At 24.7% G+C, this 20,471-nt stretch overlaps 1 protein-coding gene across 1 annotated transcript; it reads left to right on the top strand.

The window, feature by feature from the left end:
- The first annotated feature begins 15,293 nt into the window (after positions 1 to 15,293).
- LOC145834087 (very long chain fatty acid elongase 4-like) lies at positions 15,294 to 20,377 on the top strand. Its single transcript, XM_082941426.1, has 5 exons — positions 15,294 to 15,536; positions 15,950 to 16,112; positions 18,235 to 18,406; positions 19,271 to 19,398; positions 19,883 to 20,377. Exons 1-5 carry the CDS (start codon positions 15,370 to 15,372, stop codon positions 20,132 to 20,134), a joined length of 882 nt encoding a protein of 293 aa, XP_082797552.1. The 5' UTR covers positions 15,294 to 15,369; the 3' UTR covers positions 20,135 to 20,377.
- The last annotated feature ends 94 nt before the right edge of the window (positions 20,378 to 20,471 follow it).

Genomic DNA, 20,471 nt, shown 5'->3' with positions numbered 1-20,471 from the left:
TCTCAAAACAACATAATTTATCATAAGGTTTAATTTATAAGATTATAATGGAAAAATTTTTTTAAATATATATTTTAAAATATAGTTAATAACTACTAGAAATAGCCATATTTTAATAAATTTTATAACTTTCTATGCAAATTTAAAAAATATATATCTGAATTTTAAAAGAGTACTAAATATGTAATTTATAAAGTTAAGATGTTAAAAATATTAGTTTTTTAAGTTTATCAACAGATATATATCAATATAACTTAAATTTTTTAAAGTTTACAAAATTAGAACCTTAGCTTTTAAAATTGAAATTGTCGTGCACACAAAACTTTGTTTGTATTTTGTACAAAAAATACAACTATATTAAAATATTTCATTTCTATTACTTTTTCTTGCTTTCTGCATACTCTAATTGTATTAAGTGTCTAAAAATTATGATTGACTCATTACTTGTACTATTTTAAATAAAATGTTTAGTTGATTTTAAATCAAAGTTGGTGTACGACTCGATAACCGAAAGGTTCTTTGTACACCAGGTCCTTAGACCAAATTTTTTGAGCGCTTTTTTTATCGTTCAATAAACAATAAAGAAAATAAATTCTCCATGTTTTCTACTTTTTCAAAAATAATTTATCTAAATTTTAATTTTAGTTGTTAGAATATACATATAGCAAAATATTTTTTCAAGAATTATTTGTTAATAATCGTTTTATAAATAGATTGAAATTAATTTCAAGTTAATAATATATATTTTTTATTTAAACTGTTATAAATTAGATATTTTATTGGGTATTCTTGTTAAAAAAAGTAGTTTTTGTCGTATTACTTTTTAATTTCTTATTAGAAATATTAGAGTTAGTTTTAACGCTTTATTTTTAACAATTTTATACAGCTTGTTACGTACTTATCAATAATTACTTATTAGTTTTTATGATCAGTTATAGCTGATTAATTCTACAAAACAATATAAAACTTTGATTTTACCAAAATAATGTTTTATAATAAGTATGTTTTTTAACTTAAATGTAATTTTTTTTAACTTAAAAATTACAACTTTTTTTATAAAATAATTAAAACTGATCCATAGGATTATATTCAGAAGTTATTTAGTTTTAATATTTTGTAACTTTTTTGATTCATTTTTTTCTTGTAATAAAAAACAAGCAACAAAGTTAATAAGCGATCTATAAACTTACATTTTGGAAACTTATACTTTTACAGTTGCTTTTGTATCTCTGTAAGTAAAAGACAGATAAAAATAACTTTTTGTACGATTGCAAAATTTAAGAATACTTGGTTTAATAAATAATCTTTAACTAATTTATATTTATTTTTTCTTAATGTATAGTTTTTATTTTTTTAGATAATTGCAATTAAATAAGAGCTTTAAATATCTGAAATAATAAAACCAAATCAACTTTATTTAAAAAAATTTAAAGATTGCTTTCAAAACTAAACCTCTCAAGCAAAAATTGATTTCAACTAATTAAAAATTTATGCAAAGCAAAATAACTTATAAATTTAAATGCTATCGTCAAAGTAAATGATTTTTTTTTTCTTCTTTATAAATGCATTGTTAATAGAGTGGTCGAAAAGCATCAAAATATGTATTGATTTTTTAGCAAGAAATAAGTAGTATCCGGATCCTAGCTGAGATTTTACCGGACCTAGTTTATTTAAAAAAAACTTGGTTTTCCGCGACCAGCTTTTTTAAGTTTTGTAATTAGGTTATTGTGTTTTTGATTAAAAAACATTTTTTAAGAAACCTTTACTGCTTTTAAGCGCCTTTTAAATTTCTGACTAATCAATTAAGACTGTTGTTTTCGACAATTTCAGAATAAGTTATCTATAATATTTATTATTAAGAAGAATGTTTGTATGAAATTAAAGTATATTTCAAAGATTTTTGTAAATAAAAAACAACGTATAGTATTAAGGATATTATTGAAATTAAGAACTGTGAAAATTTTTAAAAGTCTTTTGATTACTGATTTTATTAATAAGAAAACAAAAGAAAATATTTTCAATGTTTAAGTACATAATTTTAAAACTGAGTTCGGCCTGGAAAATTAGGCTTTGAAAAGCCTAGAACATTTTTTTAATGTCTAGTAGGGTGCATTTGTTGCCCCGACTTTTGAATTTCGCTTAGTAAAACTTTTTGACGTTGGAAAGTCACATAAATAGACAGCACAAAAAAAAAAGCTTCTTAGCTTTAAGCATGTTGGAGCAAATTATTTTTAAAATTTTGCTTTATACCGGTATAGTTAATAAGGGGAACAAACTATTTCACTAAAAATTTATTTTTCCTACTTTTTTTGAGATAATTACCTGAAAAGTTTAGTAAATGTTGCTTGCCTTATTTAGAAAATTCTATAAAAGCAAACTTTTAAAAAATAAAAAAGTCATTAAAAAATATAAACAAATATTCTTTTTTTTTTCGTTATTTTTGCATAATTTTTTTATTTTTTATCTTTTTAAAACCTTGTTTATTCAGAATTTTCTAAATATGGCAAGGAACATTTGCTAACCGTTTCAGGTAATTATCTCAAAAAACGTAGTAGAAAATGATTTTTTAGTGAAATAGTCTTTTTTTCCCTTATTAAATATACCAGTATAAAGCAAAATTTTCAAAAGTAATTTGCTCCAACATGCTTAAAGCTAGGAAGCTAATTTTTTTGTGTTGTCTATTTGTGTGACTTCCCAACGTCAAAAATTTTACTTTGCAAAATTCTAAAAATTTTCAATTTTGAGGAGCAACGGATGCACCCCTGTCCAGTACTACGTAGATTACAATAAATTTGATTACAATTATATTATTACAGCTGAAAAATGGCAACTTGTAAGCAACATTATTGAACTGCTTGAACCTTTTTTACAAAGTAAAGCAGCAGTGTAGTAGAAACAACGCATTGCTGTCAAGTGTGTTTCCGCATACAAAAGTACTGATTTTTTTTTAACGAATACTTCACCAGGTCTAAGTGGTTCACAACCTTGGCAGAAAATATAGAAGAAGCTTTCAAAAGTAGGCTGTTTACTACAAATAACAGCTCACAATTAAACCTTCATGATAAACAGCTTATTGCTAGTCACAACCGTTGTTGATTCACAATATCGACATTACTTTTTCCCTCTTAATCTCAAATAGGATTTTCAAAGGCTGTTAAATTAAAAGTAAAAATAAAATGCATAGTTGTCGCAAGAATAGTTAAAGTAGTTACTTTCCTCTAGTACCACCTAATAGTCCTAAAACTCAACTATAATCAAACGATATTTAACTACTTTTGAAACAGAAACAAGTACAACCACTCACAAAAGAGAGCAAACAGATTCAGTGGATTAAGGAATCGACAAATATTAACATTTCTTTTTTGCTTAGAATTTTTTTTAAATAAGTTAAAAAGCTGAAGTCTTATCTTGGTGGAAGTCAAAAAAGAAAAGATACCCATTTCTTGCTAGGTTTGCAAGGAAGTATCTTTCGGCTCCTCCATCCTCTGTTTCCTTTTAAAAAAAGTTGTTTTCTGAAGCTGGTAACTTGTACGATCAAAAGTAAAATCGATTGCTTCCAAAAATCGGCGAAAAACGTTTTTTGTTTCATAACATTTTTATAAAGGTAGGACATGTTTCTTTATAGCTTAATAACTTGGACATGAGTTAATGTATTTACTAAATTACTTGAATTTAAATATTTAAGCAACTGCTAAAAAAGTTAATCTTCATCTTTTAATTCAGACTTTTGTATATTAAAGCTTAATTTCAGCTTATCACAAAAAAAATTAATCAAGGTTCGTTATTTTTTAAGAATTTTAACATTTAATTTATTTTTCTTTTGTATCATACAATAAAAAGTTTTAAATTCAACCGTATAGTTGCTTTAAATCGTATCTTAAATTTTAAACTAAGATTTCGTATAAAAAGAATTTTTTGTCTTGTTTGTACGACGTTTAATTTTTTTTTTATTAGTTCTAAAACTAAAACAGTTTAACAGTAACATTGTGTTTGTTTTTTAACATGATATATGTTAAACAGTTGTTTCTAGATTAGTGGCATTAGAATAACTAATTTTTCTAAGTGTTTTTTTTTTTAATATTTAGTATCCGGATCCAGTCGGATCCTAGTTTTGAAAAAGATCCGGATCCGTATGTGGCCGGATCCTCATAAGTAGATTCGGTAGATCGCTAGAAATAAGTATATTAGTTATTTGATTGTACTGGAAAATCCTTAAAAGGTTTTCGTGGTGTGTGACTCGATAACCGAAAGGTTCTTCGTGCACCAGGTCTTAGGATTAAATATTTTGAGCGTTTTTTTTTGTCGTTCAATAGACTTTAATAAAAAATTATTTTATTGACTATCAATTTTTTAAAAATTTTTGAGTAGTTTTTATAAATAATATTTTTGACTCTTTTTACGTTCAATCCAATTTTTTTAACATTTTTTTATATTATTTATTGTTTGGGGTCTAAAATTAAGAAATTTTAAACAACATGATAACATTTTTATTTTTTGGTTAAAATTTTTTAACAACATTAACCGCATAACTTTTTCCAATATCAGTATATTGGTTACCGCACTAAAACAAATATATCATCAATTTACAATAGTTGGTTATAAAATTTTAATATATAAAACAACTCATCTATAATTTGTTTTTAATACTCACAGTACTTACATACTTAGTACTAATAACTTTGAAGTTATAAACCAAAAGTACGTAAACTCTAAATTAGTTGCTTATAACTTAAAAATATTATGAACATTGTTACTCTTAAAAAGCATATAAATAAGTTAAAGAACAAGATTGTTACATAGAGCAGGTTTCCTTGAAAAATAAAAATAGCTTTCACTGAAACTAAATTAAAAACATTACTACAATTTTCAATTATTTTAAATCTAAAGTTTTGTGTATGCAATTGATTTTGATTATACTGTTTCTTTATTTTCGTAAAAACTTATACTTTACAAGTCGTATTATTGTCATTGTTTTGATATATAGTTTTAGTGTAGGTTAACTATTTGTAATTAAGTTTAATTGGTCACAATTGTTGCTTTTTTTTTTCTTTTATTAATCTTTTGATTACTTTGTTATTTCAAAAATTGAAATAATATTATCTCTTGTTAGCTTTGTACTCTACTGAAAAGAACTGTTCTAAACAAATTTAGTATGTCAAATTGTGTGTCTGATTTATCTTATTGTATATTTAATATTTTTTAAAGTATTCATTTACTAAAAAATTTTAATTTAGTTCAACTACCTTGCTAGAATGAAATTTTGCGCATTTGAACTAAAAATATCACTATCTCACAATCTATGCTGTTTTGTTTTTCTTTTAACCAAAGCTAAAGCTGTACTTACTGAGATTTTAATATTCTTTTAAACTAAACTTTAGAAGCTATACATACTTGATGTTTTTTAAATATTCTTTTTATTTAAAATCATAATAAAAAAAATACCGAACTTTAGTAAACATAAATACACCACAAAACGACCAAAAGAATATAAATGTTTGCTTTTCCTAAACGTAACAGAAAATTAAAAAAAACTTGATTACTACAACTAAAATTTTTTTTGTTGTTTTTAACAACTTTTTTAGAAGTTATCACGCAAATACTAGTAATTGAAGTAACTAATACACTTATTTAAATTTATTTATTTTAACGTATTTTTTTCAATCTTTAACGTTACTCAAGAAACTTACTTAAACCTACCAGTCTAGCACTGAGCAGTTCTACTTTTTACTTTATTCGGTAAGATTAGAAAACTGACTGTCTAAATCATGACAGGAACCGACAGCAATTTACAAAAACTCGCTAGCTTTTTTTATAAAAAAGTTCTTCGAAGGCATATTAATAAGAAGCTTTTTAGTTTACCAGTTAACATGGCAAACAAAGATTTATTAAAGAATTATAATATTTTTATGCACATAAATATATACTATAAAAGATCAAATGTGTATTTTGTTAAATATAAAACAGGAGGCACAGTTTACTCAGAAACCAATAAAAAGCAAGTATTTCAACTATTTTATTGAAATGCTTAAGCTTGTTTCTTCTACATTAGTTGTTTTGAAGCTAAAAGGTACGTCGCGAACCAGAGATTTCTGCTTGTCAGGCCTTGGTTTGCCGACCTTTGACCTAACATTTGCAATTGCATTTACAACTACTCAAGTTACAAAACTCAAACTATGACAATTTTGGTTTTCGGTAGCAACTTTGCTAAAAGTTAAAAAGCCAAATAGTTTGTACGAACATGTTTAAACACCAAATATTTTTAAATCAGTATTTACAACAATCCAATAATGGACTTTAAAAACACTATGTGTTTTTTCATGAGTACAATAGCCTACATTGTTTTATAGTTCGTCAGATAGGGCAATTTTTTTATAATTAGTATTTAAGTTAGTACAACTATACAGGAATTTGACAAAAATAAAAAAACTGATGTTTATTTACCTTTTTTATGCATCATAGATATTATATCACTAATGTGTGTAAAATTTACAACCTATACTCATAATTTTAAAACTTTTTAAAACAATTAAAGTACTTGATGACAATGATGATTTTAGAATTTAAAATTTATTGATAGATCTAACAAACACTAATAATAAAATGTGTATCAAAATAGTGGACAATGATAGTGATTTTTTATCAATTGGATTGCAAAATCCTGGATTCCTGGAAAAACCTGAAATTAGATAATATAGGCAAATAAAACCTGAAATTTGAAAAAAAAAAAGGATTTTTTTATGGTAGAAAAAATATCACACTTCCTCTTCCCTCTACAAGGATAAACATTTTTGAAGGTCAAGCAAGTTGTCATCACCTGTAATTCTACCTGTCCCTGTAAATTTAACATTAAACTAACCAAAAAATAATAATTTGAATAAAAATCTTTTGGTGACATGTCACTGGCCAAACACTCACAATGTTAAAATCTTTTTTCTACTTAAAATGTTATATATTTAAGTAGAAGAACTCACTCTCCCCTCTGCAACGATAAACGTTTTCTGAAGGTCAAGCGAGTGAGTATGTACACTAAAAACATAAAAGTGTGAGAAAATCTTGATGCTCAAATTCCAAAGCAAGTATGCTCAAAATATTTTGTTAGTATGTTAACATAATGTTCAGAAAATATATTTAAATCAGCATTTTACTTTTACCTTTAACTTGTCTAAAAAAAAATCTCAAAATCTAAATCTAAACAGTAGCAAAAATAAAATAATTAAAATAAAATATTAATTATAAATTTAATCTATTTTAATAAATTTTTACAGTCACTCTTCATTAACCAGAAAATTATAAAATAAAAACAAAAAGACCCATCACAATCTAGTGTACAAATAACATGTATCAATTTTCAGTACATATATAAAACATACATTTAAAAGCAGTCTAGCTCTACTCGTTGCAGTGATTTGATATAAATAATTTTTATTTGTATTTGAAACTATCTTTCTTTAAGTTTTTAAAAGTTTCTGGGACACTACAACAAAACTTTGGACCCAAATACCTAAATCAGTTTAGGCCAAGTCTTGTTCTAGGTCTTTCAGTTATAAAAAGTAATTTCTTTAAATCCTTGCATCATGTGAATGAACAGAACTAGCAAGTGTAAATCTTTTTTTTTCTACACCAAACCCTGTTAAAGTATTACACATTAACTTACAAATTTACGATACATACACATCATTTAATTTCAGTAGACCATTTTTTTAAACAGAGGGTTTGTTGTGGTCAGGGACGGCTCACCGCAAACATACCTGATTACTTTTTTTGCATAAAACAATTGGTTTTAGGTAACAGTCAGCAGTACTACCCCAAGCAGATATACAATATTGGGTGTTAGGATGAAACAAACTATAATATACCATTTTAAGTGTAATTATATTCAAATAATACCTCAATTTCGGCAAAACATAACAACTCCAAGACAACTCTGATTTCACTGAATGCAAATATTTCTGCCAATTCATCATATCATCCAAAACCACACCTAAGTGTTTTTTTTTATCAGTCTGCTCAATAGTAAAACTATTAATCTTAACACAAAATTCAAAATTTTTTGAAGTTTAATTGAAAAGCAAAAATTTTGTTTTAGAATAGTTTATAAAAAGTCTATTGTACAAAACCGTTTATCAACTTTAACCAATTCTGTATTAATAGTTTTATTAAAATATTCAGGATCACTATGTTGGTAGCTTAAGCAGGCATCATCAGCAAACAATTTCATAAGAAGAAAAAATACCATTGATATACTCAAGAAATAACAAAGGACCCAAACAAGAACCTTGTGGTATTCCAACATTCACAGTTTCAGGCTCAGACACAAAATTATTTATAACAGTTGATTGGTTTCTATCTTTTAAATAGTCTTTAAGTAAATATAACGTTGAACCTTTTATATTATAACTTTTTTCGAATACTTGATGAAAGTAGTTGAAAAAATCAAATTAAGCAGAGAAAATAAATAATAAAGGACAAAGATAATACATTCTTTTTTTTTTATTACTTCTCTTCTTTTTTTTAGGTGACACGCATGCACCAGTGTACTTCCCCACGCTACGCCCCTGGTAGTTATGCTTACCTTTAGTAAATACACATACTCACCTACCTTATCTTTAATTGTTTTCTTGCAGTATTTTTTTTTTTTTTTACTGAGCTCCCTTTTACAGAAATAACTTAAGTTTTGATATTAAAATTTTATGATTTATCGTAATAAATGCTTTAGCCAAATCCAAAAATACAAAGCAATTTATCAACTTTTTCTCACCAACCTCAATTAACTCATCAACGATCTGATTTAGAATTAATTCAGTCTTACTATATTCCCTAAATCCATATTGTTTCTCATGTAGTACCTCATTCAACAAAGTTATTTTTTTAAATCTCTCACACACTAAAAACTCAAATTTTTGAAATTGGGGATAAAATAAAATAGGTTAGTAGTAATTAAGGTCATTTTTTAACAGATTTATAAATTGGGATCACTTCAGCTTATCTAAGCAACTCAGAAACACACCATAGTCAACAAATTTGTTATACAATTTAGAAAGATGCAAAGAATTTATTTTTGCACTAAATTTCGCAAAACGAATACTAAGGACATCAGAACAGACATTTTTATTAAGATTCATAGTTTTAATTTACTTCTGAATCTCCATATCTGAAATTTCATTACAAAAATTCATTTTTAAATGAACCAGATCAATACAAACCATTTTTTACATCAAGGTTTCCCAAAGTGGGCCATTACAGAAATTTAGGAGGTCATGAGCAGCAAAGTGGGACGAGCAGTAAAGGGCCACAGGGGGGCCATGAGGTCATAATTTGAAGCTTACACTAGATATTCAGGAGTTAATGATGAAAATCTAAAAATAAAATATCTTAAGATTTTTTAATGGTATTCTTTAGATTTACTTTAGACATTCTGAAGTTGATAATGAAAAGTGAAAAAAAACATCTTAAGGAGTTTTTAATGGTAGTTTTTACACTTACACTAGGTATTTTGTAGTTGATGATGAAGAGCAAAAAAAAGATTTTAGGTTTTTTTAATGGTAGTTTTTTGAGTAAATTTGTTGGAGGGGGCCACAGCTTTTTAATTTCTTTAAATTTGTTGCAGGGGGCCTTTTGAAAAAAAGTTTGAAATCCCTGCTTAACATCAACAACATCCTTTCTCTCTATTAACAATTTGTCAGCAATATTTACAAAACTTTTTCTTATTAGATTGTCTAAACATTTTTTGTCATCCACAATGTTACCACATTCATCATGTTTACCTTTATTTCTACAACTAGAGGTAGATTAAGTGGAAACGATACTATTCATAATTTTCCATTACCTTTTACTGTTTTCTTTATTCAGGTTTGCCATAAAACATGAAATTCTGGAGAAACCTAGAATTTGACAATTTAGGCTAAAAAAAATCTGGAAAAACATGAATTTGACAAATTTTTAACAAAAAACCTGAAACACCTGGAGTTTTAAACAATTTTTACATATTAAGTAGTAAAATTTGATTTGAAACAAAAAATCTATCATATAAATTAAAAAACTATCATCATTATTTTTTTAAACACATTTAAAGGAGCATTACAGTGTCTTTTCAATGTTGTTATACTATTTAACACAGTTTTAAACATTAAACTCAAATTTAAACTAAAAATAGACTCAAAAAACCTGAATTAAATTTCTCAAAAACCAGTGGCAACCCTGTTTATTCTTTTTAACTACTTAATTATAACAAAGTCTTTTGGAGCTATCTATTACTCTATTTAATAGATTTCAATACTTTTTAAAACAAACAGAAAATATTTTTGTTTTGTCTTGAAGGCAAAATTGAACATTAAGTTTTTTATGTTAATTGAATTAATTATACCTTGATTATCCATGTTTTTACTTTTTGTTTTTCATCTTTATGACTTAAATTTGGTTAGAGCATGCTGAAATACGGTCTCACTACAAACATTTTCAAATTCATCCCAACATTTAATAATATGTTTAAATAAAAATCACTAAAAATCATTGAATTACAAATTTTTTTACATAGAAAATAATTAAATTATGATTAGAAACAAAAAATCTATTAAATACAAAATAAAATTTGTAAATCAGATATTTTAAATTTAAAGTCACATTTAAAGAAGTATTAAAGTATCTTTTCTATACTTTTATACCGTTTCAGACCATCTTTTTCCTTCAATTTAAGTTTGGGCTAAAAATAGACAAAATTCATACTTTCAAAAACCTGGAAAGAATTTAAAAAAAAACCTTTGGCACTTATTAAGCAGTTCCAGGATTTTTACTTTTTTTTTATAATGATCTTCAAGGACTTTTTTTTATCTTGCAGAAGGATAAAAATCTTTGCAATAGTTTTAAGTTTTTCTGGTGATTGTTTTAAAACTTTAACCAAAACTTGTCTAAAATATACACACATATAACAATTTATTTTAATTTTTTTAGTTAAAATTAATTCATTTTATTAAAATAACTTATCCAAATGTTCAATTTGAAAAGTTCAATTGAAAAGTCCCTTTAGATATAAAGTTATTTAAAAAAATCGAAGATAAATCTATTGATATCATATGAAGTTGTTTTTAATTATAATAGTTTAAACGGCATTTAGACTTTTTTAGTACCTGTATTAAGAAAAACAGATACAAAGTATTAAGTTTTTGTTTTTTAATGTTAAACAGTAAAGTTAGAAAATGATAATAGAAAGTTTTAATCAATTAATAATTAATTAAGATGGATTTTTGTTTTTTAGTTTCCCAACTTGTTTTCATATAATTTAAAGTTAATTTAGACATTGCACTTTGTATATAAAGCTTTTTTTAACATATATTGTTTGATCTTGCGCAGTTTTTCCCCTATAGTAGTTTATCCCCTAAGTTATTTTCTTAACACCTAAAAAGCATAGTATAACAAAATTTAAATTAAAACAGGCCTGCCACATCTTTAAGGTAGTTTAAAGTTAAGTTAAAAATTTGAGTTAAAAAAACTCAGGATGGGTTATACTTTAAATTCAAAAAAACTTATCTTAATTATTTCATATTAAAAGTTGTCTTAGGTAAATATTGTCTTAAGTCTAATGACAAGTTTTAATTTTTTCAATTTAGCTAAATTTTGTTTATAAAAAATGTAATTCTTATTATTAGTTAATTTTTAAAATATACCTCTAAACTCTTATTATGTACACTGAAATATTTTTTCAAGTAAGTACAGAGGTAAATCATAATAGTAAACAAATAATTTGATGTTAAAAAAAACCTATATAGAAATTTTTATATTAGCAAGACTAATATTTATATTCCTTTTTTGATAAATTAAGAATAAGTTTAGAAGTATAGTTAAAGTCTGATTTCACTATATTTGTAAAGAAATATTTTTTAGAATTTGTTTTTTTAAATTGTAAAACAAAAAGTTTTAAAATATATATTTACAGATTGTTTGCAATTAATTTAAACAAATATAACTGCTTTTACTAATTAGTTTTACAACTTTTAGGACTCCTTTATAACTTTAAACAGTACTCTTTCTTTAATAAACTAACACGTTTCTGTGTGTTAACAAGTTAATAATAATTATTGTTGTAGAATAATGATTAATTATACATACAATATATAATTTTAAATTCGTATTAATAACCTATAGTAGTTATTCTTATTTTTAATAAACACATATATACACCTACTTTAACTTCTATTCTTTCCTTAAAGTATTTAATTGTTTACATAGCTCCGTTGAAGTTTTTTTTTTGTTTTTTTGTTATAAAATTTTATTTTTTTTTAATATTGCAAGGACGATTCCTAAAATTTTAATGAAGTTATCTCAAAAAACTTAGGGGAAGATAGATTTTTAGTGATTTCTAGTTATTCAGATTTCGTTTGGCAGTATTTTGACAGGTATGGTACCAAACCAGAAATGGAATGGAGCATCCTTCATCACGCCAACAATAACATCAGTAGTGCAAGCAAGATCTGCCAAATATGCAACCTTGAATGAATAGTAATTGTAGCAGAAGATAGTAAACAATTTCTAAATAAAAGATATGATTTTTCAAACAACTGTGTACACAATCGTCAGTTCTTCTTCAAATAACACCTTGGCGCTTTCTCACCTTTTATTTTCCATTTACCTTTACATAATCACACACACACTCACTTAATATATATTAATATAGTTATATATCCTAAGTAAAAACATAGTTTTATTCATTTATTTTATACATTTGTCACTTTCTATTCTCCGACATTATAAATTTTTTTTATTCTTCGTCTATAATTCTTCAATTTTTATGTGTTAAGTTCCAAGAATCATTGGAAACTGTATTCAAATCACAGATAAACAGTGCTTTTTTACCTACTACGCCCAATAGAACGGCTAGAGGTCTTTTTACTGCAGGTTTATACTTAGCATAACCACCTTGTTGTTTTATGTATTACATTTTAACTTTAATATTAAACACAAACCCGTAATTTATAACATAGTTTAATTATTAAATATTTAAAATATCTGTATAAAATCTTTAATTTAGATACCCAACTGCTTCTTTCTAAAACAATAATTAATTAATTATTTTACTTATTGTATAATATATATGTAGTTTAAGTCATGGTGGTTTGATGTATGGCGCTATAAATTAATTATTGGTCAGTGCTTTAAAAGTTTAATAACAAGTTTGATTTTTGTGTTTTGTTTATTAATTTAAATTCAATTGGCTTTCTAATTGTATCTAACTTTAATTTTATTATAATTTAGATTTAACCATTATAAACATTAAATAAATAAAATATTTATTATACCAAGTTCCTGTGGCTTTTACTGTCTTTACTATTGTTTAATTTATAAATTCAAAAGTTAATGTTTGTTGTTTTACTTTTTATTAACAAAAGATTACATATTACTTTTTTGAATTGAAGCGCTTTAAAACTTTTTCCAAACGTAAAGAATAAGTTATCTAACTTTGTAGTATAAATTAACTAGCTAGCCCTAATGTTCATATATATTGTAACATAATTACTAGATATACTTTTTTCAATGATTAGTAACCAGTAAATATTTAGAGTTAGTACTTTTTCACTTTCATGTAAGTAGTTTATAATATATTTTAATTTGTATTTGTATTTAATTTAGACTTAATAATTACAAATGTTATGTAGTTTTATGACAGTCGGATTTAGCATTAAATACTTTATCTATTATAAACCATTAACTTATAAAAATCTATAGCAATTACTTTTTAATTTTTAATGGACACATGTATATACCTACCTACTTTAGCTTCTACTCTTTCCTTACAGTATTTATTTTTTACAGAGCTCAGTTAAAGTGTGTTGACTCGTTTAACACACAGAAACATATGTCAGTGTAATAAAAGAAGAATACTGTATAATTTGGTTCAAAATATAGTAATTTTAAAAACTCTTGTTAAATACAAAATAAATAAAAAACAAAATAAAAAAGTGTTTGTAGGTATTAATATATTAATAAACGCATTTCTTATTTAAAAAGTACATTTTTCTTTTTTAGTTTTGACCCTGACATTTTTTTAAAAGAATTTGAATTGTCGGAAGTTGAATTGTTCAAATATAAATTGTCATGTAATTTTTTGTTTATTTTTGCAGTGTGTTTTTAAAAACTGCATTTTAGATGCTTAATTTGGCTATAGTTAACTAAAAACAGTGTTTAAACAATAAAAAGATATTTAAAAAATTGAGAATGTATATTAACTATGTTTCGAGAAAAAGTCTATAAATGTAGAGAAAAATATTTCAAGTAGTTTAAGCTTTTTCTACTAAAGCAATAAACTAATTTTATAAAAACTAAATATATAGAGGAGGTTAGCAATTTGACCATGTAAAAAGTTTACTGTTTTAAATCGCTTCAGCTGTCATAAAGTTTTTAAAGTTTAATTACTTTTAAATTTTATTAAAATCAAAATTTTAAGTACTAAACTTTAAAGCTTTGTTTTATTGTCTTGTGTGATTTCAAAATGTTCAAATAACTTAATAAAAATATATCTTATACTGCTACTTAATTTTAAGCCACTTTTAATATTTTAAATTTGTATTCTAAATGATTTTTTTTTCTTATTAAGAATTTTATTTGTTACACAAACTACATTAAAGTACCATTACAGTATCTCTTAGTAATTTGTTAGTTATCAATCTTAAATTAAATTTTCTACTAAAAAGAAACAAGAAAACTTGTACTTTAAGAAACCTGGAAGATCTTCCTAAACACCCTGTTATTATTTTTTTTAATACTTTTTTAAATGATAATGATCTACAAAGTAAGTTGAATTAATATATGTTTAATTTTACTGAGATTTTCTTCTTTTTTTTTTTTGTGTGTGATAATTGTTATTTATTAAGTTCTTTTTACTGGTATATTTGATAATGTTTTGAAAAAAAAAATCATCCACACAATTCTCTTACTTATAAAAAATGATTTCATCTTTCACATTGCATCATAGTTAAAAGTTTACATAATTTTTACATTTTACAAAAGTGACATCGTACAGTAGTAAAAGACCTAATAGGAACTAATTTTAAAGTATACAAAAAAGGTAAAAACTTGTTTGCCTAAAAATTACTATCAAATTATTTTATATATATAAAAAATATTAACTTTTTTTTTCATATGTTAACACTGAAACTTTTAAAACTAGTTTGCTACTTTTTAGAACTATGTTATTTATTTAAAACATTAATCAGAGAGAATTAAAATGTTATTAAAACTCATTTGCATTTGTTGCTTGTATCTATTTAAATTCATAAAATAGTTTTTATTTTAGTCCACACATGTTAAAAAAAATATTTACTATAATAACCATAAAATAAAATTGGTTCACTAACATCATTAAAAAAATTCTGTTTACAAATGGATTTAATGGACAAAGCAATCAATTTTTATGGATGGACAAATACTTTAGCTGATCCAAGATTAAATGATTGGCCATTTATTGATTCTCCATTCCCTACAATTCTTATAGTTTTTGTATATCTTCTTATAATTTTGAATTATGGACCAAAACTGATGAAAAACAGGTGATACATAGTTTATATATATATTAGATTTGTAGTTTCTAAAAAGTTTTTAGCTTTTTGATTTAATATTTTATACAAAATTAGTTTTATGTTTGTAAGCTGAACAGAAGTGTTAAGTTTTTTTCTATCACTTAATTGTTAAATAGATTTAAGTTTATGATTTTACTATTCATTTATAATTTTTTTTTTAAACTCTGGAAAGTAAGATTATATGAGATTAAAAGGTATACTTGGAACCCGGTCATAACTGTTGTATTGATCTTAATATAGCAAGTACTATTACTGTATGAGATGTTAGGCTTTAGATTAATTTAGAAAGTTTTTATTGATAAGGCTAAAAATTACTACACTAAGCAATACAATTTAATTTCAGTTATACAGATGTTTAAAATTTAACAAAAAAACTTCTTCAGAGATCCTTTTGACTTTGGATACTTTTTACCAGTTTACAACTTCTCTTTAGTTGCACTTAATTACTATATATTGCACTTAACATTCATTGGTAGTTATCAAGCTGGATACAGTTACATTTGTACACCTGTTACTAAAGAACTTGAAAATCCCCATGAATACAAGGTAAGATTAAACTAAAACAATCTAACTTTAAGTGCATTTTTAAAAGTTATAAAATTAAAAAATCTGTAAGACAAGTTTTCTTCAGTACAATTTTTTGGTTTATTATTATTAAAAATCAATATATTCATCTTTTTTTTTCAAAAACTTGAGTAAGCCTAAAAAGAATCAGTTGAACACAATTTTTACAGGGTTGCTTCACACTCAGAATTTTCTAGGATATTTTGAACTTTTTAAAAATCTCAGGATATTATAAATTTATTTTTATAAACTCAGGCTGACTCAGGATACTTTTAAAATTCTTTAAGAAATTGAGGATGAGTTTTTTCTATATCTTGAATGAGATCTAGTTGTAAAATTTCAATACTTATTTTTTTATAGAATTACATGTAATTAAACATCAAATGTAGAAGCATATATACATACAACTTTACTTTTTTAAAATAAACATGAGCTTTTTGCCAGAGGTGAAAGTTTTTTTTAAGGGTTTTAAAAATTTCAGGATAGTTTAATAATTTCACTAAAGATAATTTTTTTGACTCAAAGAATAGCAACCCTGTTTTCAGCTTTTGTTTTTTCTTGAACTTTTAAGTTTTCTAGTTCCATCCCAATAAACCTTCTTATGTTTTTATTTTTTAGAAGTCTAAGGCTAAATTAAGAAGCTAAATTTAAAGAATAGCTGCTTGTTAATTATTTTAATTATTTAATAACAATTAATAATCTAAAACAAAAACGAGTATAAACACAAATACACTAAAACATAGTTCTACAACGTTCTTATTTATTAGTTTTCTGAAGTTTTCAAACCTAAGTTATGTTAACAATAAAATTTATTAAACATTATAGTCTAACAATTTGGCTGTATTTAGGCACAGAACATGCACGCACACCTGTTGTTTCTATATTGTAAAGTAATCTTTGTTTAATAATATTTATAAGAGTGTAGTCAATTTAGTTTATAAAACTTATATAAAATTACTTAATTTTCCCAAAGATTCGTATTTTTTTCGTGTACTATGTTAACTATCTTTAAAAACTTATCTATACTTATAATTTAACTAACAATTACTAGAGTAGTTATTTATACTATACAAAGTGTAATTGCACAAAAAAATAGGTTTCTTTTGTATTTCAATACAGTCTTAGCTAATAAACTTAGACAACTATTTTTTTTGTTTATATAAATATTTTCTGTCATAAGTTTTCAGGCAAAAATAAAAATTCATTAGTTGTAAAACATTCTTTGAGAAATACATAAAATATTCTTTAAGAAACACATAAAATATTACGTAAACAATTTTAGGGTTTTAGATCTAAATAAAATATTCATTATATCTTTAAACTTTTAATTACTCTGTTGCTTAGTTTGAAAATTAACTAAGGATGTTTTTTAACTTAATTATTTACTTTGAAAAAAAACATCTAGAACTTTAAAGGGGTAGCACATTTTGTTTAAATTCATAGCTCGTAAGTTTTTCATGCTACGTATAGAAGATGCTTTTATTTGTTTTATAAACATTAAGTATGTATGATTTTTATAACGTTTGTTGATTGATTGGTTATAAATAACATACCTTAAACTCTGGTAAATCTTAGTTTAAAACGGAACAATATAAGTACAGCGTTTTAACTTTTTCAGAACAAATATTGACTCTAAGTTCATTTTACGAAAAGTAGTAACTGTTGTATTTGATATGCTGAATATATTGTTGTTAGATTTTTTATGATCTATATTACTTAATACTTTTTTTGGAAACTTGTGATTACATTCCACGAACAAATAAACTGGATTCTAGTTAATATAAGCACTGTCAACAACAAAATGTATAACTTTTATAAACATAACTTCGAATATACTTTTTTTTTTAAGAAGTTGTGTTTTATTATATTTACTATTGTTTACAAACTAGCTTTTTACATTTTTAGTAAAGTAAACAGTAAAAGCCAAATACACTTTAATACTACCTTACAGCATTTAAATTACACCAAAAGTCTAGTTTGTAGTTAGAAAAGAGTAGTTACATTGACATTTTCATACTACCAGAAAATAAAGCTAAAATATTTTTTTTCATCCTTTTTAGAAAATGTCTGATATATTAACAAAACACTTTATGATACTTGTTAGGTTATGTTAGGAGTTTATCTGTACTACATTTCAAAATTGATTGAACTGTTGGACACGGTGCTCTTTCTTTTGACTAAAAGGTTTCGCCAAATAACGTTTTTACATGTGTACCATCACTCTACAATGCCTCTGATTTGGTGGATTGGTGCTAAATGGTTTCCCGGAGGACAAGGTGTTCATTTTTTTATTTAACATTTATTAACTTAATACTTACAAGTAAGTTCAGCAGTATCTTATCAATCATTTTACAAAACAGTGTTCACATTAAATAACTTGAGTAGGTAAAGCCGTTTTTATTAATTAGCCATTATATTTTTACTAGCGGTGGGCAAAATTCAATTACATGTGACACATCTTTTACTTTGAAAACAACATGTTAACAATAAATAATATTGAGCTACTTATTACAAACATTTTGAAATGTGCTCTAAATTTTTGATTTTCAGTACACTGTATAGCTTATTTGACGATTAATTTATTATAACATTGCTTAAAAATACTTATTGATATTTATTATAGTCTGATTTATCAAAATTTAAAAATTATTAATAAGTCTAGCCTGTCAAAGACGATTTTTGGTAATTATGACTGGCATCAAAAAATAGAAATAAATTTTCATGACATTAATGTAAAAGTCTTACCCTATATTACAAGATTTCCACACATTCAAGATAACTCATGCTAGTTTAAAATTTTATAATAAAAATGGCTAGTTGTCTCAGGTAGGTTTTTATGATTTTGAAATCAAATTTTCTTAAAATTTATGTATTTTATTAGATATTAAATCTTTTTATGCTTTTTAAATATTTAAGCTTAATTATAAGTTGTTGGATTTTTTTTCAATTCTAAGGCTTACTACTTTGTTTTAAGTTTTTACATACACCCAGGCTTATTTTTCATAACTTTGTCTGATTTCATTTTTTGCAAACCCTGATGTTAATTGATAATTTGTATACTTATTTTCCTAGTATAACGTCACGTTTCCAATTTTATTCATAGATTCTTACTAATAAAGCAAGCTTTTTATTTTCTTTAGCTTTTTTCGGCGTGATGTTAAACAGTTTTGTTCATGTGATAATGTACACTTATTATGGACTATCTTCATGCGGCCCTTCGATGAAGAAATACTTGTGGTGGAAAAAATACATTACAGTTGTCCAGCTTGTTAGTTTAGTCTTATTTGATAAAAAATAAGCGTAGACTTTTTTAGTTTAAATTAAAGTAAATCATTTTCAATTAAGTTTGTTTTAAACGTATAACAGTGCAAACTTTCAAACCTTTTTTTCTCAAAAATTCATAATTTAGACATATTAAACTTATTAACTTATATAAACTAAAACTAATTAATTTTTTTATTTCACTCAGTTTTAGTTTGAATTTTTAGTTTTAAGTTGAATTCAAGACATAAAGTTACAAGGTTCAATAGTCACGCACAAAGCTTTATGCCCAGCACAAGCTTATGTTGTTAAGTCAAGCTTTACTAACCGTCTTTTTTTAAAGCATGCCTTTATAAAATCTAAATCAGAATTTAGTAGATAAACGCACAATACTTCACGTTATTGCAGTTATAAATATGAATAAAACCCTAAACTTTTCACTTTTTATAAGTATGCTATTTATAATTAAAAAACAACTTTAAAACTTACAGGTGCAGTTTTGTCTTGCTATCATCCACACAACAAACTCCTTGTATGTGGAATGTCCAATTCCGAAGTGGACTCACTGGGCACTTATATTATACGCAATGTCTTTTGTATTTCTTTTTACTAACTTTTACGTTCAAACTTACAACAAAGCTTTTAGCAAACAAAAAAAGTTAACTGATGATTATGCCGTCCACCAGACCAAAACGGCTAGATTGACTCATTCGGCAGTAAGGAGAAGAAAGATAAAGGAATAATATCATACAATATTTTAAACTCAAACAAATACCCAAAGAATAGTTTGATTTTGAGCTTAATCTTATAATTTTTAACACATCATGTTGTGTGATCTTTTTTTTTTTTTTTTTTTAAGTTTGCACATCTTACTCTAGTTTTGATTACCTAGTTTCATTGTAATAATTTTTTTTATGCTATCGTTATTTTATAGCTTTTCAGAACTAAATATTTATTTAATAACTATGCATGAATTTTTCAGCTAATGTGCCTAGTAAAGTAATTTTATTGATCAAGTCATTGTTTGTTCATTAATTTTTTTTTACTTATTTTGTAACTTAAAGTATTTTCTATGAGATT

The sequence above is a fragment of the Thalia democratica genome, chromosome 4, assembly GCF_965202585.1.
Source record: "Thalia democratica chromosome 4, ktThaDemo2.hap1.1, whole genome shotgun sequence".
NCBI classification, from domain to species: Eukaryota; Metazoa; Chordata; class Thaliacea; order Salpida; family Salpidae; genus Thalia; species Thalia democratica.
The sequence above is the reverse complement of the archived record's forward strand: the minus strand, read 5'-3'. Positions and strand labels throughout refer to the sequence as shown.